This window comes from Bufo bufo, chromosome 3, assembly GCF_905171765.1.
Source record: "Bufo bufo chromosome 3, aBufBuf1.1, whole genome shotgun sequence".
NCBI classification, from domain to species: Eukaryota; Metazoa; Chordata; class Amphibia; order Anura; family Bufonidae; genus Bufo; species Bufo bufo.
In genome coordinates this window covers 43,305,562-43,329,361 of record NC_053391.1, presented here as the reverse complement: position 1 = coordinate 43,329,361, position 23,800 = coordinate 43,305,562, and the positions used below count along the sequence as shown (strand labels likewise).

Below are 23,800 nucleotides of genomic sequence, written 5' to 3'. Positions count from 1 at the left end.
ACGCGCTCAGTTTTCCTTTACTTGATATTTGATAAATCTCCCCCCAACGCATTTTGTACCCTTCCGTGTAACACTGAGCTACTTCTCCTGGTTTGTCTCTAGGGCATTGGCTGACATGAACAATGATGGAAGGATGGACCAGCTGGAGTTCTCCATAGCCATGAAACTGATCAAACTGAAGCTGCAAGGCTACCCCCTGCCCTCTGCGCTCCCCACCGCCATGTTGAAGCCACCAGTCGCCATACCACCTCCTTCAGGCTTTGGTTAGTATCTACCTCAAGACTTGGTGTATTTTGAACAGGTTTTTTTTTCCCCACAAAACCAAACTACCGTAAAATAGGTCTGCAATTGTATGTGGATTCATTAAAGGGGCTGTCCGAGTATTAATACTGGCGACCTATCCCCGGGCCTCTTCCTAAGGGTGCATTCACACGACTGTATAAATGGATCCGCATCCGCTCCGCAATTTTGCAGAACGTGTGCGGACCCATTTATTTCAATGGGGTCGCAAGTGTATTACTGTCCGCATCCGTTGTTCCGTTCCGCGGCCTTGCAGAAAATATGGGGCATGTCCTATTGTCCGCAATTTGCTGACCGCAAAACACTTATGGCCGTGTGAATGTACCCGTTCATCAGTCACATGGCTTAGGTGCAGCTTAGTCCCATTCAAGTCAATAGGGATGAGCTGCAACACCAGCACAGCTGTTCACAGGAGCACTATGGCCTCTTCAGACAGCTGATTGGGGGGGGGGGGGTCCTGCTAGAAGTTATGAATGAATAGCTGACAGATTCCATCGAAGGTCCAGCTTGGTGTTACCACCTGGGGGGGGGGGGGCCCTGCACAACCTGACACTATCCAGTCAGTGCTGCCAGAGTATGCACCTACACCCTCTAAGTGGTAACACCCATCTGGACCTTTATTACATACTGCTGACAATTTATTTATAGTAGGGATAATGAAGAAATGGTACAACATAGTCATAAGAACAGATATGCCAGAATTGTTATTACATGGGGAATGCAAGTAGTTACTAAAACAGTCATGTCAGGAGAGGGGACAGGTTCTCTTTAAAGGGGTTGTGCACCTTTTTAGGGGACCAGCAAAGGGAAGCATGATTACTTGATTCCCGCTGCTGCCACCTGTTATCTTCACTCCACACCTCGGCCACCCCCCTTCCCCCCCCAAAATGTGCACAACCCCTTTAAAGAGGTTTTCTGGTTATAATGATAGGCAAGCACCCGCAGCCCGTCTGCTGAAATAGATTCCTACTTACCTGTTCCCCGCCGCTCCAGTACTCCGCACTGCCTCCATTGTCTAGTCCCCGCACTGTCTACATCTGATGGTGCATGGGCTTATGGTGGACACGGGTGCGCTGGTCTTCATTATAAGACACGGCCGATAACTGCAACCAGCCATGCACCTGTCTGTCCATCTCTTTACCAGAACATTTAAGAAAGTAAACGGCAAGCAGAGATCTTGAAAACGGTGAGGAATAGACACACTAAGTATGACTGTGTATTGAAACCATAATTCATCCTCTCATCTTGGACATTTGTGGCATTTACACAAGATATGCGGGAAATGTCTGATCGATGCCAGACCCTTTCCTATATCACGAATGGGGGTCCCCCGCACTCTCGCCCTGCCTGGTTCCTTGACCACTGGGAATTGAGAGATGGTTACGCCGCAGCCATTCACTTCATTGGGGTTTCTGAATACAGCGAAAAACACTTTCACGGCTAGTGAATGGAGAGAGCAGCACGTTCATGGTCACTAACGCAGCATCTGGGAGGACGGGATACCCCAGTTCTGAAGATATCTACTTGGGTCCCACCTCTGCGACCTGCAGCTGTGAGACATTTAGTGCGTCTACTTTGGATATGCCATAAATCTCTAAGACGTGAATACCCCTTTAAATACTGATGCTGACCTTATTAATAACTAGAGCTATACAAAATCTCCGCACTGTGATGTCCAGTCCTTTCTGAGTTCTCTCGGTGACTAGCCACTCCGGGTGTCCTCTAATGTATACCATTACATTGCTAACGGGGTATCTGGAAAGGTGCATGATCATCGTTATGAGCACCTTGAGGCAAGGGCTACACGGCGACACTTGACGCGGCCAGGATCGCTGAGCAGAGGTGATCCCATAGAAATGAAATGGGATAGCCGCGGCAGTCGCAAGAGATCTAGCAGTGTTGGATTTCTTGCGACTGCCGCGGCGATCCCATTCATTTCAGTGATCCTGTAGCCCTTGCCTAATGGGCACTCGTTATCTTGTTACATACATTATATGAGTCGATTCCTGACCATCCCTTGTATATGAGCTTTTTTAGAGACCCCATTCCTAAACCATGGACCTCAATATGCAGTCGGATCCCTTTTTTTGCAGCCATAACAGAGATTTTTACGCCCACTCTGGCAAAGGAGCATTTGTGGCGTCAGACCATTGGTGTCTGGTTCACAACCAGTAGCTCCAGTTCATCCCAGAGGTGTTAGATGGGGCTGAGAGGTGAGGGCTTGCTTCGTGCACTCGGGCAGACCTTCCCCAAATTGTTTCCACCAAGTTGGAAGCGACAATTGTCCTAAATGTCTTTGTGGTATTAGCATTACAGGCAAATGGGATAATTTCATTTCGGGGGGGGGGGGGTTTAACCACCCAAGGGAAATGGGAGGACAAAAAAAAAACCTCACCCTTCACTGGAAATAAGGGCGCGAATCCTGAAATGCAGCCACACGTTCCAGCAGGCGCTATGCATTCCTGTTAGTCGTCTCTCTCTGGGCATTCGCCAAACCCAGATTCCTCCATCAGACCACCAGATAGTGAGAGATGGTTCATCACCCCAGAGACCCTGCTACCAACCGCTGCAGCCGACACTTGGCATTGAGCGCGGTGAGATTGGTCTTCTGTGCAGCTGCTACGTTTGATTTTCACGCACCTGTTTGAAACAAATTTTGGCCAAAAAACTTGATTTCAATTTCCAACGGTCTTGGTTTACCCACTTCATCATAAGTAAGATGTAGTCCTTGCGGTGGGCGTAAAAACGACCCCAACCCCTGACTGGAGTCGTTTTTTTGCCAACATCTACACAAAATTTTCCAGGGCCAATATTCCGGCTCCCACAACTCCCAGGCGTCGAATGCCGTGTATGCATCACTTTATCAACAGACGTATTGGTTGTCACCCAGCTTTCCCATTAACTGGGAACTAAAAATGGAGAAAATAAACTTTTCAACAATTTAAAGGGGTTTTCTGAGAGTAGAATTAATGACCTAAATCTGATCGGTGGGTGTCCAATTCCCACCACCACCCCCGACAGTCAGCTGTTTGACGAGGCCACAGCATTCCAAGGAGTGCCATGGATTCTTCCCAGGCCAGTGAGGTCACGGTTATCGGTCACATGACCTAGGCGCAGCTCAGTCCCATTCAAGTGAATGGGGCTGAGTGCAATACCAAGTACAGCCACTAGATAATGTACGGAGCTGTGCTTGGAAAGCTGCGAGAAGGCCGCAGCGCTCAACGGCCATGAGACCAATGTAGGTGACATCACTGGCCTAGACTTCCGGTTCTGGCTCCGCCATAGAAAGCCGCGTATGAAGGGCGCTCCGCTCCTGCTTGCCCGGCTTCAAATTTTGGCCAGATCCTTGCCAAACTGATACATCCACATTACAGTCCTGTACCTGGGGGAGCAAAACTAAGCAGAAAGGGACTCTTAGGACTCTTTCACACAAGCGGATGCCGTGCGGGTTATCCGCTGCGTGAAAGAGAGCCAAGCCCCGTTCCGGACAGCAGAGACACTGAGCAGTAACATGATGATAATGCTCTTTGCCTCCCTGGGACCTTTTTACTACAAAATCATGGTGACCACTTTATCTCACTGTGATTTTGTAGTAAAAAGATCAGAGGCACAGAGCGATATCAATCATGTTACTGCTCCGTGTCTCTGCTGTCCGGGATGGGGCTTGGCTCTCTTTCACGCAGCGGATTACCCGCACGGAATCTGCTCGTGTGAAAGGGCCCTTAAACAGCCATAGCTCGCGGTGAACGTACCGGAACTGGCGCAGCACGAGGTCCCTGACAAGGCCGTTACTGTGGATCTACCTCAGTCAACAGTAACTGAAGACACCCAAGATGAGGCACCGGTCGACTATCACCGCCTGGCCCTAGAAGTAGCATCACTGGCCTAGGAAGAAGTAAAATACAAAATAGTTGTGGAGCCCCAGTTATGGGTCTTCAACACAGCGATAGCAGATATCCCTCAAAGGAAGGAAAACCGAGCAAAGGGGTGTCCCCATTACAGAGATCACCAAATCCACCATATTAAGTGGCCCCCATGTCAAGATCCCGCTCTTTTACAAGCTTTAAGGATGTGACGGGGAAGACCTAAGCCAGTTATCCATCCACAGACAGCTGTTTCGGGGTGTTGCCCCTCATCTGGCCTAGGAAGAAGCCGCACTCACACAGCTGGTCAGCGGGGGCGCTGGGAGTCAGACTCCCGCCAATCTGATATTGAGAACCCATGCTGAGGATAGGCCATGAATATTCACCTTGCGGGAAACCCCATTAACAAAATAGGATGACTGAAGGTGTCACCCACCCCCCAAAGTTTTCTCAGTTCGCTGTGTATGTGTCCTTTTCTTCACATATTTACAAGTTTGTGCTGTTTTTATGTTTTCCAGGTATAGGCGGAATTACTGGTATGCCGACCCATGCTTCTGTCGCCCCTGTGCCAATGCCTCCCATTCCAGTTGTAGGGATGTCCCCTCCTTTAGTCTCCTCTGTTCCTGCCGCAGGAGCGCCACCCCTGGCTAACGGAGCGCCAACCGTAATCCAGTCTCTTCCTGCTTTTGCTCATTCGGGTACGCAGCTTCTTCCTAATCCTCACCGTGCCTTTCCAGCTCGGGCTACATCTCTGCCATCTTCAGGCCTGCCGCCCGTCGTCATGCTGTGCAGTAACATCACTCCTTGCCGAAATTTTCTCTTGAACTTTTTATTAAATTACCAGTTTAATTTAAAGTAATTTGAAGGGGGTTGTCCGACCTCAAAAGAATAGTGACCGCACTGTGTGCTGTCCACATCCGTTTGTCCGTTCCGTTGCATCCGCAAAAATATAAATGTCTTATTCATTATGGATAGGACTGTTCTATTAGAGGCCAGGCCGTTCCGCTACGCAAAATGCGGAATGCGCACGGCCAGTATCTGTGTTTTGCGGGTCTGCAATTTGCTTGTGCCTTTAAAGGGACAACCAGACCTTCTTAAAGGGGTTGTCTGGTTTCAGCATACAGTACTAGACTTGACCTGCAGTGGATTAACGTGTGGCTGGGTGTCTGAGATGGCTCACTGCCGAGCCGTCTTCTGCTTACAGGGTTGTCCTGTTTGAGGACAACCCCCCCCCAGGATCCACCTGAAATAAAGGACATGTAAGTGCTGGCCTAACAGATCCCGCACCGCCGCTCTGGTTCTCCCCTTCGGGCTCTGTTTACCTGGTTGCGGAGGTGAAGTAGTGTATACAGCATATGGTTGCTGCAGCAGATCAGTGGCCTCATGCCGTATACTGCTGAGACCAGCAATTGGCTCCAGTGGTCACATACCATATACCACTACGTCACCGCTGCAGACTGGAGGTCATGGCGGAGCAGCAATGCTGGAAATGGCAGGGGGTTAACTTAAATATTTTTTATTTATTTTTTTATTCTTTTTCCGTAGGTAAAATTAAAATATGAATACCATTATACATACATATTGCAGTATGAAAAAAAGTTTTAATGTTTTTTTTCCGTGTGTGTGTGGGGGGGGGGGGGTCTTCTACGTCAGACAACCCCTTTAAGTTTTGGTTTGTTTTCAAAAAATTTTTTTACCTAATTTACAATGATGTGCAATGCTGATGGGAAAGTATCGAAAGCAGTATTCGTTTGATACAACAGAATAATATCACTTCTCATTTATCGCTGATTTGGGCAGTTTAGACTCCTGGCTGCCGAGTTGCAGTCGCAGCTTTCCAAGTGTACACCGCCCTGTATCTGTAATGTCAGGGTAGGTTCTTCGGACTCTGTGGTCAGGACTTATGGGCTGTTCTGTGTACATAAAGACTGGAAAGGGAGTTGTATGAGTTTGGAAAATAAGGTTTGCTCTTGTTCCCTCAAAACAGCGCCCCTTTAGTCCTTGGGCCGTGCCTGGTATTGCAGCGTGTATTTTAAATGGGTCTGAACTGCAGCATCAGACACAGTCCACACAACCACCCTCTAGTCTCATACAGTTCCTATAAATTGTTTGCCCGTTTTTATCCAGACATTAACTTAAAATGAGGGACTTTTTAAGGCACATTTTAGAATTTTTCATATCCTATTGATCTCAGTTTTTTGTGGCATTTCCAACTCTGTAATCTACAAAAGCTAAAGTTCAGACTTTTGCCGCTATTCTTCTCGGCTGCAGGCAGTTTTCATCCATTGCTCCGTATACAGCCTTGTCTGTGCTAAAGTCTGACAGCAGTCGCTGCTTGTTCAGCGTCTGTACAGAGAATAAGCATGCCGAAACGAACCTTCTTAAAGGGGGTTTCTGGGAGTTTAATACTGATGGCCTGTCCGGAGGATAAGTCGTCAATATCTGATCAGCGGGCATTCGGCACCCAGCTCCTCCACCGTTTAGCTTGCCAGGCACAGCGCCGTGCATTGTATTGTGCATTTACTTGTGACCTCACTGACCTAAGCCACGGTGCTCCCCGCATCGCCGCACCCTCTTAACACAACCGATTGGCAGGTGTCCCGGGAGTCAGATCCCCACGGATCAGCATTTCTGATCTGGAAATGAGCCCCAGCGGTGTAGTAAATACCCACTACACCTCTAAAGTCCGGCCCAGTGCCCCCATAGTTAGGAGTCCGCCCCTCCCAGGACTCTTCTAGCAAAGCTCCATCGAGGTGTCCGCCCTGGACCTGGTCCATGGCCTCATTAGCGATGACTCATTCCTTGGGGATAGTACCGGGCAGGGATAGATTGTGTCCTGTATAGACAGCAGAAATAATCTGGATTTTTGAATGGGGCTTAAATTTTCCTGAGTGCCATATTAGTAGGGGGGAAATGGAATAGCCCTTTACAATTCTATGGTGCCATCCCTCTGTTATTCCTCCTTACTGTTGAAGAATAAATGGATGCCTGGGCGCCACCCTTGTCAGAGGGGTGTCTCTGTACACAATTGGCAGTATCGGCACTGATTGGGCAGCGTCGGACCCCACAGGGACAGACCCCCAATTGGTAACAGCTAGCCGTCAATTTATTCATAAATGTCTAGGAGGGATAATAGAGGAATGGCCCAACACAGATTTCTAAAAAAAAAATCTCCATGATTGTCATCATCGGGAATACAAGTATTTGCGAGATGTCAGGAGAGGTGACGGCTCCTCCTTCATATATAGATGTAGAGCGGCGAGTACCACATTATGCGATCGCGACTTCAAGTATTCAGCATTGCTATTACATTCTTGTACAAATGATGTGATCAGAATCCATGCTGATCCAAGGAGAGATAGAGGGGCGACCCCGTTCCCCCGGCCCGGCACTGCTCTTTACCTTTCTCACCTGTATGGTAGATGACCTGCTTGGCACATGGTTCTTATGCCCGGTGTGATAACTTTGTAAGGAGGGTACTTTCACACTTGTGTTGTGAGGACCCGGCAGGCAGTTCCGTTGGCGGATCCGGAAATCCGTATGCAGACAGATAGCATTTGCATCCGAATGCGGATCCTTATGACAAATGCATTTAAATACCGGATCCGTCTCTAAGGTGTCATCCGGGAAAACTGATCCGGTATTTATTTTTTCACATTTTTAAAGGTCTGCGCATGTGCAGACCGGGAAACCGGATCCATTTTGCCAGAACACGTGGTACCGGATCCAGCATTAATGCATTTCAATGGAAATTAATGCCGGATCTGGCATTCCGGCAAGTGTTACGGAATTTTGGCCGAAGAAAATACTGCAGCATGCTGCGATATTTTCTCCGGCCAAATACCGTAAGAGTGACTGAACTAAAGACATCCTGATGCATCCTGAACGGATTCCTCTCCATTCAGAATGCATTAGGATAAAACTGAAGCGTTTTTTCCGGTATTGAGCCCCTAGGACGGAACTCGATACCGGAAAAGAATAACGCTAGTGTGAAAGTACCCTAATACTCTAGTAGTATTTCTATGTGTATTGACTCTCATTCTTGGCTCTCTGTATTTGCAGCCACATTGCCAAAGAGTTCGTCATTCGGCCGTTCTGGTGCCGGCGCCCAAATAAACGCTAAGACCCTGCAGAAAGCCCAGTCGTTTGATGTGGCGGTGTAAGTAAGCCCCTGTCTGTATAATAGTCTCCGGTGAGATTGCTGTAGATGAGTGAACGGAAGCGATAATATAACCTTTATATTTAAAGGGGTATTCCGGTTACTACAAGTTAACTCCTTACTAACTGATCAGTGGCTGTCCAACTGCTGGGACCCCCATCATCCCAAAAATGGGGGTCCTGTGCATCCATCAAGATGGAGAGGCAGGCCGAGCATGCACCCTGCTGCTCCGTTCATTCTGTATGGGATTTCTGGATATTACTGAAATACTCCTTTATTGCTATGTTAACCCCTATTCACAAGATTGGTGGGGATCCTACCACTGGGACCCCCACTGATTGAGAACTGGTTACCCCGCTGCTCGGCACCCCCAAAATGAACGGAGCAGGTAGGTCAGTCATGTGAACCGTCGCTCCATTCAGCCCTGTGGGAGTCCTGGAGTGGCAGGGAGCATGCTCAGCCTGCCACTTCATCAAGATTGGGGTATGGGACCCCAATTTTTTAATTGGTTTGGGAGTCGCCGATTAGACATCCGCCAATCATTCAGCTTTCCGATAACTTGTAGTAACCACAATACCCCTTTATAATGGGGTCCATCTGTCCCTCTTCTATTATTTTTTGCCATTTTCCCTTCTACAGAACTCCTCCAGTGGCCGATTGGGCCGTACCTCAGTCTTCGCGCCTGAAGTATCGACAGTTGTTCAACAGCCAAGATAAAACTATGAGTGGCCATTTAACAGGTAACTTACAGTATTATTTTTCTTGTAATACTTCTGGTCCAATCATTCATTTCATTGGTATGCCGGTGAAAGCCAAGAGCTCATTCAGTTACAGGGCGTCACCACGACTCGATGAGCCGCATGCATAGATATACCCAGCATGCATGTCCGTTTCAGTAGGCTGCGGACCCCCCTTTTTCATCTCTGTGTACTTGAATAGGGCATGTGGATTCGGGGTTGGCATCCCCCTTAAAGGGCTTTTCCAGAAATTTAAATAGGCAGGCATCTCCACGACTACACTATCAATATCATTTCTATTATATGTCCAGATATAATATCCAGATGAATAACATATATTATGATTTTTCTTTTTCAGGTCCTCAAGCAAGAACTATACTTATGCAATCTAGTTTACCGCAGGCCCAGCTAGCTACAATATGGTAAGCGTATAATAGATGTTGTATATGGCGCCGTGGTGCTCTCTGCTCTGCCCACCTCGCACAATGGCAGCATGTCGCTAGGATATGCCACCAATGCCAGACCTCTGTGACCCACACCTATCTCCAGAACGAGCCCCCAAAGTGAACGAGGACGCACCATGCAAGCGCGGCCACCCTCCGTTCACTTAGATGGGAGAGCGCCTATCCTGCAATCATTTACTTAAGTATATTCTACTTTCTTTTGTTCTGTTACAGGAATCTTTCTGACATTGACCAGGATGGGAAGTTAACAGCTGAAGAGTTTATCTTGGCTATGCACTTAATAGACCTCGCTATGTCCGGGCAGCCGCTGCCGCCTGTTCTGCCTCCAGATTACATCCCTCCATCTTTCAGGTGAGCAGCACATGACTCCGACATTACATCATATACATTGTCGCGGCGCTGTGTCGCCCTGTCCCCTCCCCCCCTTCCCCTCCAGCTTTAGTTGACTGCCATTGAGATCTGTATTTTGCCTTGTATCGCATGGACACCAGTGGTCTGTGTTGAAAACCAGTGTGCCCGACTTTTTCTGTGGCTTCCATAGAAGTTGGCAGAGCCATGGATCTCTGTTCATTCCTTTCAAAGATCTGGCGGGCAGTGACTAGCTCACCAGATGGGATGGCGATCAGGGGGACCACATTTTGGTGATAGGTGCAGGTCTCAGAGGTGGACTTGCATCTATCTATGGAAGATCCTGCAGAATATTCCTTTAATGGGCTTTACTAGACATTGCTGTCGCGGATCTACACAGATGAGCCATATTATTAAAGGTGAAGTGAAAAACATTGGATCCTGATCATGTGGATGGGACATGTACCATCGACTTAAACAGTGTGTTTTGGTGACAAAAGGGGGAACTGCACAGTATTAGGTTTGAATATTATGGCTGACAAGTGTCAATGTGTCTATGGACAATGCAGCAGTGATTTAAATGTTGTTGAGCAGGATGCATACTGACCGAGGTGGCATTCTTTTATTTCTGGTGTATTTAATAGGCGGGTTCGTTCTGGTAGCGGCATATCCATGATGAGCTCGGTGTCTGTAGATCAACGTTTACCCGAAGAACCAGCGGAGGAGGAGCCGCAGCCGGCCGACAAAAGACTGCCAGGTACATAAATATATTCTTGGTTAAAAGGGATTGTCCAACCCTTGTCCAACCCTTTACAAGTGAAGGCCCCGTGTAGCAGCACCCATCTATCTGTACACACATTATCAGGAGAGTTTGGGGGGGGGGGGGGGTCATAAAGTGATGGATTATCGTAATCACTAGAAGAAGTTGTTGCGAGTACATGTAAATCGAGCGTCCATGACCATGCATGTTTATTCTTCCAGTGACTTTCGAAGATAAAAAGAGGGAGAACTTTGAGCGTGGGAACCTGGAGTTGGAGAAGAGGCGGCAGGCTCTGCTGGAGCAGCAGCGCAAAGAGCAGGAGAGATTAGCCCAGCTGGAGAGGGCCGAGCAAGAGAGGAAGGAGCGGGAGCGCCAGGAACAGGAGCGAAAGCGCCTACAAGAGCTGGAGAAGCAGCTAGAAAAGCAGCGCGAGCTGGAGCGGCAACGAGAAGAGGAGCGGAGGAAAGAAATCGAGCGGAGAGAGGTAACGGATTTTCGTGGTCTTTTGCCTTAATCAAGCTGTCATAGCAAGTCTTGTTCATTGGCTGAACAGCGTATTGCCATTGCATTTTGTCAAAAATGAGTCCGTCCTTTTAACAGGAACAGTTTGGAGATTTAGGGGAAGATACTTGTCTTCATGTTAACTCCCCTCTTGCCAAACACTGCCTACTGTCATCTCTCCCAGGACCCCATGGGGGGGCATACAGGATATTTTCTTCATGTTATCACCTCCTTGTTAATGACAACTAATTTCTGTCATCTCTCCAGCCTCCCGATGACCTGGGGAATGATTGATACAGGATCTTTTATTCCTGTTATCACCTCCTTTTGTCATCCACAACCTATTTGTCATCTCTCCAGCTTCCGATGACCTAGGGAATGAGGGATACAGGATCTTTTTATTTATGTTGTCACCCCTCTTACCAATCACAGCCTGTCACTGTCATCTCCTCTTGTACAGTCTCCAGTAATGAATTATGTTGATTTTTTTTTTTTTTAACTCCTTATTGATCCCAATCTCTGCTTTTATCATACTTTTAGCCAGAAACATGACTCTTTTTTATCCATTTTTTACAAAAACGTATGATTTGATGCAAAATTGCATGAAGGTACCATGCAGTATAAAGTGCTGGGTGACATTTTTTTTTTTTTTTTTTTACAGTGTTTTAAAGTTGTCCACTTAAAGGGAACCTGTCATGTGGATATTTTGATTATAATCTAACTAATTATATACAATCATTAACTACTAAAAAGTGCCTTAGATGTATTCACTTACTGGTGTGACAGATGGTTACCTCATAATATACACACAAAGATGCCGCATGCTAATGAGATGATTTGAGTCCGGCGTGATGTCATTGAGTCCAGCGTATATTTAATTCAGAGCTATAGCCACTCCCCTGCCCACCTGCTGCTGATTCATATGGAAAATAACTGTCAATCAGCAGCAGGTGGGCGGGGAGAGTCAGGAGCTCGTGAATATTCATGACTCATCATTATCAGCTGGAGCTTTTCAGTACAAGATGTTGGCAGATTGACTGGGTCAATTAAAGAAAGTGACCCAGCATTGTGCTAAGAGAATCAGTCACTTATTTAGGTTGCCCTTAGTTAGGACACCATACAACTGGTGACAGGTTCCCTTTTAAGAAAGTCTGTTGGTAGAATTGGGGCAAAGCCTAATCGCTGATGAAGATGGAGGCTTGAGAAAGAGCTCTCTCCTCAAAAGCCCGTGCTTCACAGCTTTTGCACACACAAAATTACCCCAGGATGAGTAAGATTGGAAGGGATAGATCCAGGGATGCTCCTGAGACCCCTAGACAGAAGAAAAGCCAAGCGGACATGGACAGATTTTCTGAATAAGAAATCGACTCTGTCCCCGGTCCGCTCGTCCAAGATGGCGTCTCGGATCTCAGAGCTGAAATCTGATGGAGAGGAGGAAGGAGACGCTGACTAGATAGTCTCAGGAGGAGAGACGGCTCCACGAGGACAGTGAAGCGCTTACAAAAGCTTTCTTCAAGGAGACTCTGTCTCAAGCTCTGGCTCCCTTGATTCAGGAGGTACGTGACCTAAAACAGGACATGCACGCGCCCTGGGGAATGATGTGAAGCAGCTGGAATCCCACCAGCGTGGCCGTAATAAACATAATGGACGCCCAGATCTCCTCTTTAAACAACGCCTTCCTCATGATTGAGGACCAGGAGAATAGGAGTCGGCGAAAAAATATCAGATTGAAAGGCCTGGCGGAATCGGTAGCACCGGAGAAGCTAGAAGTGGTTGCCAGGAAATTGTTTTTTGACCTCCTAGGTGAGGAAAAGGCTGCAGCGCTAATGTGCATGTCTGACTGCAAAGCGTCCTGTGTGTATATGGCAACATCACGCGCACGTCTAGCATCGCGGGAATCAGCGTGATCTCGTTCGCACTGACTTGTTCATACCTCCATCACCAGACGTCATCATGGTCACCTGACCTATGTGTTGTGAACAGCTCGTTCCTCCCACTTTCCTGACGTCGTGCCGCATCATGCTGCCAAGGACACACGCTCGCTGGTTACTAAGTGCAATCCAATCCCTCAAAAAGGAGGAGAAAAAAGGAACGCTTGTGGTACACTATGGTGCGATCAGCCCCCATGGACACAAAAATGTCATAGAGTACAATAAGCAAAAACCAGCACAATGTGAATCTCAGGGGGCAATTACAGTGATACACATTAAAATAATTTGTTGCATGTACGTATAAAATCGTATAAAATCTATACCCGTGTATAAAGGGGAGTACTCTAATCGATCCCTGCAACATTGAACTCCAAATTGAGTCCATAAGGCTGCATTGATCTCAGAGTATATATCCATTTAAGTTCTTTTTTTCTCAATATTTTATCCTCATCACCCCCTCTTGTGAGTGTCCCCACTGCGTCTATTACTCGGAATCGAAGTTGATTGAGTGTCCACGCTCGATGAAATGCCTCGCCACTGGTTTGTCCAGCATCTTCTTCCTAATTGTACTCTTGTGTTTATTGATCCGTTCCCTGATCTCCATCGTGGTCTCGCCAACGTATATGAGACTACAGGGAGACTGGATCATATACACAACATATTTTATCTACAAGTGAAAAATCCATTAATTCGGAATTGTTTGCAATTGCAACAGGACAGACATGGAAAATTGCCATTCTTTCTAGGTGCCAAATACATTTGTCCACTCTCACGTGGCTCTCCAACAGCCGTCTTAACCAATTTATCACGTAAATTAGTGTTTATTTTGTATGCCATCATTGGAAGAACCTTAAATGCTTTAATTTCAGGCAATCCGTTCTGCTAAATATGCCACTCCTTCCTCAGAATTCTGGCAATATCTACACTGTCCTGTCCATATACAGATACAAATGGAATTCTTTCCCCTGTTTCCTTGCGAGGCGATCGGTCGAGCGTGGACTCCCTATCAACCAACATAACCTTCTCCCGTGTTCTCCTCAGAAGTTCCTAGGATAACCTCTTTCTATAAATTTGCTACACATCTCATCAGTTCTTTTAGAGAAGTCATCATCATCTGAGACCATTCTTCTCACGCGCAAAAGTTGGCTCCATGGTAAGGAGTCCACCATGCGCCGAGGATGTGTTTTACTATTTATATGTGGAATTAATGGTTGTACATTGTATGCTTGACAAAGGCTGAGAACAGCCGAAACGTTGCATTATCTGTTTGCACATATGCTTTGAAATACTACAATAAAGGAGATCGTTGGAGATGCTGCTGTAACATAGTTTTTTACAACTATCCCGAGGATAGGTCATCAATAAATATAACTTGGACAACCCCTTTAATGCTATTACCCCAAAGATAATTAATAAGGAACAGGTGGGTTTTGTGCTGGGAAGAGAGGGGAATTTTCAGTCCTTTAGACCTATTAATGCGATCTCTTGGGCCAAGAGTAGATGACAGCCTTTCGTGCTCTTAACCTCTTCAGGACACATGACGTATCGGTACGTCATGTTGTCCTGGTACTTAAGGACACATGACGTACCGGTACGTCATGTATGGTTCCGATCACCGCCGCCCGGCGGGCAGTGATCGGAACCCGGTGTCTGCTCAAATCATTGAGCAGGCACCTTGGCTAGATGCGCTGGGGGGTCCTGTGACCCCCCCCCATGTCGGCGATCGCAGCAAACCGCAGGTCAATTCAGACCTGCGGTTTGCTCCGGTTTCGGAAGTTTCTGATCCCCGCTGTCTGTGACCCCGGGGATCAGAAACTTCAATTAAGCTTAATTTTAATGTTTAACCCCCCCCCCCCCCCGCTGCCCTGTTTATCTGCCGGCGGGCGCAGCGGGGAGTGCGGCAGGGAGGGGGGGCGGGCAGGCATGCGATCATCCGCCCGCCCCCTCTCTCAGGATGGCCGAGCGGTTTGCAGAGTGTCATCACATTGCTGACAATCTGCTCGAAACGCCTGACATCTGTGCTGGCACAGATGCCATGCGTTTAACCCCTTCCATGCCGCTGTATGGAAAAGGTTAAGAGGGAGGGAGCTCCCTCCCATCGGGGGCTGCTGTGCCTTTTCAGCCCCCGATGGTAGAGGGAGGGGGCCCCCCTCCCTCCCCATCACCCACTGCTCTGCTGTGGCAGCGAGTGATGGGTACCATGGCAACCGGACGCCTTCACAGGCGTCCGGCTGTCCGTGGTACTGATCAGAGGCTGTCCATGGTGCTGATTTGACTTATGCTAAAGGCAGAAGTCTAATCAGACTTTGTAAAGTGAAAATACAGTACACTATATAGTGTACTGTTTCTGTATTATACAGACATCAGACCCACTGGATCTTCAAGAACCAAGTGGGTCTGGGTAAAAAAAAAGTGAAAAACAAAACACATCACTGATTAAAAATGAAGAAGAAAAAAATTTCCTACATATGTTTGATATCACCGCGTCTGTAACGACCTGATCTATAAAACGGTCATGTTACTTTACCCGAACGGTGAACGCCATAAAAATAAAAAATAAAAAAACTATGATGAAATTGAAATTTTGCCCACCTTACTTCCCAAAAAAGGTAATAAAAGTGATCAAAAAAGTCGTATGTACTCCAAAATAGTACCAATCAAACCGTCACCTCATCCCGCAAAAAATTAGACCATACCTAAGATAATCGCCCAAAAACTGAAAAAACTATGGCTCTCAGAATATGGAGACACTAAAACATGATTATTTTTTTTTTGTTTCAAAAATGAAATAATTGTGTAAAACTTACATAAATAAAAAAAAAAGTATACATATTGGGTATCGCCGTGTCCGTAAGAACCTGCTCTAGAAAAATATCACATGACCTAAACTATTTTTTGTCACCTTACATCACAAATAGTGTAATAGCAAGCGATCAAAAAGTCACACGCACCCCAAAATAGTGCCAATAAAACCGTCATCTCATCCCGCAAAAATCATACCCTACCCAAGATATTTGCCCAAAAACTGAAAAAACTATGGCTCTCAGACTATGGAAACACTAAAACATGATTTTTTTTATTTTTTTTCCAAAAATGAAATCATTGTGTAAAACTTACATCAATAAAAAAATAGTATACATATTAGGTATCGCCGCATCCGTGACAACCTGGTCTATAAAAATATCACATGATCTTACCTGTCAGATGAATGTTGTAAATAACAAAATATAAAAACGGTGCCAAAACAGCTATTTCTTGTTACCTTGGCTCACAAAAAGTGTAATTTATAGCAACCAAAAATCATATGTACCCTAAACTAGTACCAACAATACTGCCACCCTATCCCGTAGTTTCTAAAATGGGGTCACTTTTTTGGAGTTTCTTCTCTAGGGGTGCATCAGGGGGGCTTCAAATGGGACATGGTGTCAAAAAAAAACGGTCCAGCAAAATCTGCCTTCCAAAACCGTATGGCATTCCTTTCCTTCTGCACCCTGCTGTGTGCCCGTACAGCGGTTTACGACCACATATGGGGTGTTTCTGTAAACTATAGAATCAGAGCCATAAATATTGAGTTTGGTTTGGCTGTTAACCCTTGCTTTGTAACTGTAAAAAAATTATTAAAATGGAAAATCTGCCAAAAAAGTTAAATTTTAAAATTGTATCTCTATTTTCCATTAAATCTTGTGGAACACCTAAAGGGTTAACAAAGTTAGTCAAATCTGTTTTGAATACCTTGAGGGGTGTAGTTTCTTAGATGGGGTCACTTTTATGGAGTTTCTACTCTAGGGGTGCATCAGGGGGGCTTCAAATGGGACATGGTGTCAAAAAAAACTGTCCAGGAAGATATGCCTTCCAAAAACCATACGGCGCACCTTTCCTTCTGCGCCCTGCCGTGTGCCCGTACAGTAGTTTACGGCCAAATATGGGGTGTTTCTGCAAACGACAGAATCGGGGCCATAAATATAGCATTTTGTTTGGCTGTTAACCCTTGCTTTGTTACTGGAAAAAATGAATTAAAATGGAAAATTTGCCCAAAAATCTAAAGTCTGAAATTTTATCACCATTTGCCATTAACTCTTGTGGAACACCTAAAGGGTTAACTACGTTTGTAAAATCAGTTTTTGGTGGTTTCTATTATGCAAGCCTCAGTGACTTCAGACCTGAACTGGTCCCTAAAAAGTGGGTTTTTGAAAATTTCTGAAAAATTTCTAGATTTGCTTCTAAGCCTTGTAACATCCCCCAAAAATAAAATATAATTCCCAAATTGATCCAAACATGAAGTAGACATATGGGGAATGTAAAGTAATAACAATTTTTGTAGGTATTGCTATGTATTATAGAAGTAGAGAAATTGAAACTTGGAATGTTGCAATTTTTTAAAAATTTTTGGTAAATTTTATTTTTTTTTTTTATAAATAATTTTTTTGATTTAATTTTACCAGTGTCATAAAGTACAATAAAGTGCAATAAAGTACAATAAAGTGATCACCACTTAAAGTGACACTGGTCAGATTTGCAAAAAATGGCCTGGTCCTTAAGGTGAAATAAGGCTGTGTCTTTAAGGGGTTAAGCACAGATGCAGAGAAGGCCTTTGACAGGGCTCTACGCACAGCGCACACTTCACAGGTTTGGAATCCCCGACTCGTTTATACAAGCGATCATGTCTTTATATCACGCCCCCAGCGCTGGAGTAAGAGTGAATGGAATTTTATTGAGACAATTTAACATCACCAATAGGACTCAGCAAGGGTGCCCCTTATCCCCGTCACCGTTTATAATAGTGATGTAGACATTACTTCAGGCGTTCCGTGACAATTCACTGATACAAGGCCTGACAATAAATACAGTCGAACAGAAGTGTGCTGCATTTGCAGCCGATTTAATGCTTTTGATAACAAGTCCCACTCAGGCCTTCCCACATATCGTAGAACTCTTTGCCACCTTTGGATCCTTATCTAACTTTAAGATGAACTATTCTAAATCTGTAGCTATGGGAGTGGCGCTATCGTCCCGTATAGCACATTCTCTCAAAACATCTTGCCCCTTTCGATGGAGTGATGACTCCCTTACATATCTGGGAATAGAACTCGCCAATGACCCTTCTAAAATGTACAGATCCAACTACTTACCTCTTCTGAAGAAGATACAGAGCCAATTACAAGCACTTTCCCTTCCATGGGTTTCCTGGATAGGCCAAAAAAATCTGCTTCAAACGTACACTGTTCCCAAGCTGTTGTACCTTCTCCAAATGGTCCCTATCCATCTCCCACAATCATTCTTCAGACGGGTGAGACAGATCTAAACTTCCTTCCTGTGGAAAAACAAAAAGCCAAGATTAGCTTACGATAGGTTAATTTAAAGCCCACATTCAAGGGGGATTTGGTCTACCAGATTTTAATGATTACTATAAAGCGATAGTTAAAAAAAATGGTTACAATTATGTATTCCTAATTATCGAACACTAGGTTCTGATAATCGAGCTGGCACTATTGTCTGAGAAATGATATGCGGGGCTTTGGGGCATTGTACCTCCTCCTGTAACGCCCGCAGGAATAACCAAGGGTCTATATCTAAACCTCTCCAACATCGATCCTGGCCTAGGTCTTTTCTCAGACCCACCTAGCAGTCCTCCAGCAGAGGCTATTCCTTTCCTAATAAAACCTGACCTGACCCACATTCCACAATTTTGGAGTCTTCTAGCAGGTAACTCGTCTCCTCACTTCTGTCCGATTTGAAATCCACCGAAAATATTCCAGAATTTTTTTAAAGGAGGGAACTTCCTGGCAAAACAGAAGTTACAAAGGGTGTGTAAGATATAGATTACCAAATACACTAGTATTCCCACCCCTACTTGGTTCGAACAGCTTGCACCTCACGATACTCTACCGAGGCATAGTATGTCGCTCCTTTACAAGTCATTGCTTTCCAAGCAGGGAGACACAACTCCGGCTTCCGTAAGAGCATGGGAAGCAGATGTAGGCAGGTCTTTTACTCCACAAGAGTTAGCTCTGATTTTATTTATTTTTTCGAGATCCCCCCCCCCCCGGTTTCTCCAGATGCATAAAAACGCAAGAACACTCTTTCAAAACCATGACCAGATGGTGTATAATGATCCATTTAAACTCTTCAAAATGGGTCTCTCAACCAATGATTTGTGCTGGAGATGCAAAGTGCAGAGAGGTACCTTGGGTCACATCATGTGGTTTTGCCCGATAATTCGCTCATTTTGGGATCAGGTTGAAGGCAAAACAAATGAGATTTGTAAATCCTCGATTTGAGCTTTCTCCCCAATCAGTCCTACTATGGCTCCCCACGATAAGATGGCAGCCGTCATTATTTGACTTACCGGCCCTATTCGTTCAGACAGCCAGATTGTTAATACCTCTTAACTGGTTAAACACTTCACCCCCTTCATTGGAAAATTGGGTATGATAGGATTGATCCGATGTACTCGATGGGAAGAATTAGCAAGTTGGGCTACCAGGTCACATTCCAAATTTTTGAGTTTGTGGAAACCATGGAAAGTGTTCCAAAATTCATGGAAAGGGAATTTAGGTATTTTTTCTAGTAACCAGCACCACCTCAGAGAGATGCCCTTTCACATTGGAAGAACCCTTAACATTTAGATAAGCAAGCTTCACTTTATTTTCAGTACATTTTGGAAATCTACCTTTTTTCCATGCAAGGTTCCATAGGTTTACAGGTTAATGTTTCTATGTATTGTTATCTCTGATGCTACGCTCTGTGGTCGTTCATTCATCTTTACAATGTTAAGCACTTCTTAGTGTCCACGGAGTACTGTCATATGATTTTGATGTTTCCTTTGTCCCTTCCGTCTTTTATACACCCCCACCTCCTTGTCACAGCTTACTCGGTTATGAGATCTACAGATTGGAATATCTCCTGTACACCTTTTTTGTAATGTTCTATATGCAATAATGTATAGTGTATTTCCCTTTTGCCGCAAAACATTAATAAAAAGAGATTTGTTAAAAAAAAGAAAGTCTGTTGGTATGGAGGTATAATAGAATGTCAAAAATCTGTAAATTGTCATGACGAAAGAGTTAACTTAAAGTTGCATCTCTCTCATAATCAGGCTGCAAAGCGAGAACTAGAACGTCAGCGACAACTGGAGTGGGAAAGGAATCGGCGCCAGGAGCTCCTGAATCAAAGAAACAGGGAACAAGAGGACATTGTGGTCTTGAAGGCAAAGAAGAAGACTCTTGAGTTTGAGCTGGAAGCTTTGGTAAGTTAAAGCACAGAACTTGTCACTTGTCAGCCCCTGACCAAATGCTTCAAGTCTAAGATGTCCTTATGCTTCCCTTTAAAGAATGACAAAAAGCATCAGCTGGAAGGAAAACTTCAAGACATCAGATATCGTCTCACTACTCAGCGGCAAGAGATAGAAAGTACGAACAAGTCCCGAGAGCTGAGGATTGCAGAAATCACACATCTACAGCAGCAGCTTCAGGTACATGAAGTGTACAGGTTCCCCTCCTACTCTAAAAACATCATTGAAATGGCTTCCTAATAAATGGACGTCTTTTTCGTCCTTCGTTACACCCGCACCTTTTTTCTAAACTAGAAAAAGATGAAATAGTCTTTAAAGGGGGTCTGTGATATTTTGAGTTTTGACCATGCTGAACTGCTGACAGCACTAGGTAGGAGTCGGGGAGAGCAGGACAAACACATACCTTTTGCAGAGCTTTTATCATCAGTAAGGCTACTTTCACACTTGCGGCAGAGGCATCCGGCAGGCAGTTCCGTCGCCGAAACTGCCTGCCGGATCCGTCAAAACGTATGCAAACTGATGGCATTTGTCAGACGGATCAGGATCCTGATCCGTCTGACAAATGCATTGAAATGCCGGATCCGTCTCTCCAGTGTCATCCGGGAAAAACGGATCCGGCATTTATTTATTTTTTCACACTTTTTGCCGTCTGAGCATGCGCAGACCGCAATGCCGGATCCGTTTTGCCAGAACACTCCAAGAGGGATCCAGGATTAATGCATGTCAATGGGAAAAAATGCCGGATCCGGCATTCCGGCAAATGTTCGGGAATTTTGGATGGAGATAAAACCGTAGCATGCTGCAGTATTATCTCCGTCCTGAAAAGTCAAAAAGACTGAACTGAAGACATCCTGATGCATCCTGAACGGATTGCGCTCCATTCAGAATGCATGGGGATAACACTGATCAGTTCATTTCCGGTATTGAGCCCCTAGGACGGAACTCAGTGCCGGAAAAGAATAACTCTAGCATGAAAGTACCCTAATAGAGTGAATATGAGGTTTTTATTTTGCCAGCTTTTGCTTCTGCAAGTGCCCAGGAGGCAGAGTTTCACAAGAACACTTCACAGTGAAGCTCCACCTCCAGGACACTTAAGGAGGAGAATCTGGCAGAGTGAAAGTTAATATACACACTACTCCTGATAATAAAAGTTCCACAAAAGGTATGTCTGTCCTGATTAGTGTTGAGCGAAGTCTCTTCGTTCAAAACTTCAGAATAATACTGCATGGAGATCTGTCTCCGTACAGTCTTAGAATGTATGGGCTCCGATGAGCCGACGTAAGTAAGTTATTCATGTAGTCACGCGCGACTTTGTTGAAATAACTTCGGTAGTAAATTTTTAAAACTTGAAGCCGAACTCTGCTTCGGTTCCGACTAGTACCTCTGTTTTTAAGTTTTTTAAAGTGGTTTTGAAAATTTACTACTGAAGTTATTCAACAAAGTCACGCGCGACTTCATGAATAACTGACCGGCTCATCGAAGCCCATGCATTCTAATACTGTATAGTTTTATTCCAAAGTTTCGGATTAAGCCTCCGAAGCTCGCTTCGCTCAACACTAGTCCTGATCTTTCCAGCCCCTACCTAGTGCTGTCAATCAGTTTAGCATGGTCAAAACTGCTGACAGATCCCCTTGGGGAAGAAAAAAAAAAAAACTAAATTATTTTGCAGCGGTCCACAAGCGCACTCTGCTGGGTAGCTTTTGTTTGCAGCATAACCTAATGGGAAAGCTTTAGGAAGGTAAAAGAAAGATTGAAGTATAAAAACATGCTCCAACTGTTTAAAGTGATAATGAATTGAGGTCGTCCGCTGAATGTACAAAAAGAAAAAAAATATTATGCCTACATTTTAAAAATGCTGCAGTTGCCTCCCTCTAGTCAGTTCAGACAGAGCGAAATTGTACCGCTTTGTATGACTGAATTAGCTTTATGACATAACCTTGATGTAGGGGTTAGCAGAGCGTAGCGGTCCTCCATGTACTTGCCATGGTAATGACATGTAATCTATGGAAGAGACACATCACGTGAGCCTGGCAGCTGACAACACCCAGTTTTCAATATTGCCCATACATTTCCAGTAGGATTAATGGAGAGACAACACAATGCCGAGTTGTAAGTAGGGATGCTCCACAACTGTTATTTCATGGTCAGCTGATAGATACACTTTACCACCAGTTTGGATTTTCTCCCTTTGCATTGTAAGTTTGTGAATGTGGTGTAAAAAAAAAATTTTTTTTTTTCTTTTAATTATTATTTTTTCTTTCCAGGAGTCTCAGCAGCTGCTTGGAAAATTGATTCCTGAGAAGCAGATACTCAACGACCAGCTAAAGCAGGTTCAGCAGAACAGTTTGCACCGTGAGTATTCGTGTGTTCCGTCACAATGTCTCAGGAGGCCCTGAGGTTTCTTACTAGTCTTAGTAATATGTGAGCTAATCCTCCAAGGCTAGAGGCTACATCTGTTCTGTGCGCTTCTTCTTTCGGTCCTCTTGGGTGGCTTAACCCCTTCCCGAAATCCGCCGTACATGTACATGCATTTGAGCAGCCGGAAAGCTGGCAGGCAGGAACGCCTTCCCCGGGTGGAGATCAGGGAATGCGCTCCATGTAAGGGCTCTTTCACACCTGCGTTCTTTTCTTCCGGTATAGAGTTCTGTCGTCGGGGCTCTATGCCGGAAGAATCCTGATCAGTTTTATCCTAATGCATTCTGAATGGAGAGAAATCCGTTCAGGATGCATCAGGATGTCTTCAGTTCCGGAACGGAACGTTTTTTGGCCGGAGAAAATACCGCAGCATGCTGCGCTTTTTGCTCCGGCCAAAAATCCTGAACACTTGCCGCAAGGCCGGATCCGGGATTAATGCCCATTGAAAGGCATTGATCCGGATCCGGCCTTAAGCTAAACGTTGTTTCGGCGCATTGCCGGACCCGACATTTAGCTTTTTCAGAGTGGTTACCATGGCTGCCAGGACGCTAAAGTCCTGGCAGCCATGGTAAAGTGTAGTGGGGAGCGGGGGAGCAGTATACTTACCGTCCGCGCGGCTCCCGGGGCGCTCCAGAGTGACGTCAGGGCGCCCCAAGCGCATGGATCACATGATCACATGGATCACGTCATCCATGCGCATGGGGCGATCTGATGTCATTCTGGAGCGCCCCGGGAGCCGCACGGACTGTAAGTATACCGCTCCCCGCTCCTACTATGGCAACCAGGACTTTAATAGCGTCCTTGGTGCCATAGTAACACTGAAAGCATTTTGAAGACTGCTCAGTCTTCAAATGCTTTCAGTACACTTGCGTTTTTCCGCATCCGGCGGGCACCTCCGGCAACGGAAGTGCACGCCGGATCCCAACAACGCAAGTGTGAAAGAGGCCTAAGTAATGTGCCTGAGCCTGTACTAGGCTTCTAGTCTCATTACTTGTATATTACAGTTCAGGCCAGCAGGTGGCAGCACTGAA

General features: G+C 45.5%; 1 protein-coding gene across 5 annotated transcripts in view; it reads left to right on the top strand.

Annotated features, from left to right (window-relative positions):
• ITSN1 (intersectin 1) overlaps positions 1-23,800 on the top strand; it is a 163,377-nt gene that overhangs the window by 49,629 nt on the left and 89,948 nt on the right. For 4 of the 5 annotated variants that reach the window (XM_040423144.1, XM_040423142.1, XM_040423143.1 and 1 more), the window contains exons 5-15: positions 103-263; positions 4,682-4,861; positions 8,226-8,322; positions 8,962-9,062; positions 9,418-9,481; positions 9,737-9,874; positions 10,516-10,628; positions 10,853-11,115; positions 20,160-20,309; positions 20,394-20,534; positions 22,619-22,706. In XM_040423144.1, the coding sequence (XP_040279078.1) occupies positions 103-263; positions 4,682-4,861; positions 8,226-8,322; positions 8,962-9,062; positions 9,418-9,481; positions 9,737-9,874; positions 10,516-10,628; positions 10,853-11,115; positions 20,160-20,309; positions 20,394-20,534; positions 22,619-22,706 (1,496 nt within the window). The remainder of the gene's footprint in view (positions 1-102; positions 264-4,681; positions 4,862-8,225; positions 8,323-8,961; positions 9,063-9,417; positions 9,482-9,736; positions 9,875-10,515; positions 10,629-10,852; positions 11,116-20,159; positions 20,310-20,393; positions 20,535-22,618; positions 22,707-23,800) is intronic. The other variant, XM_040423145.1, reaches the window with a different exon arrangement.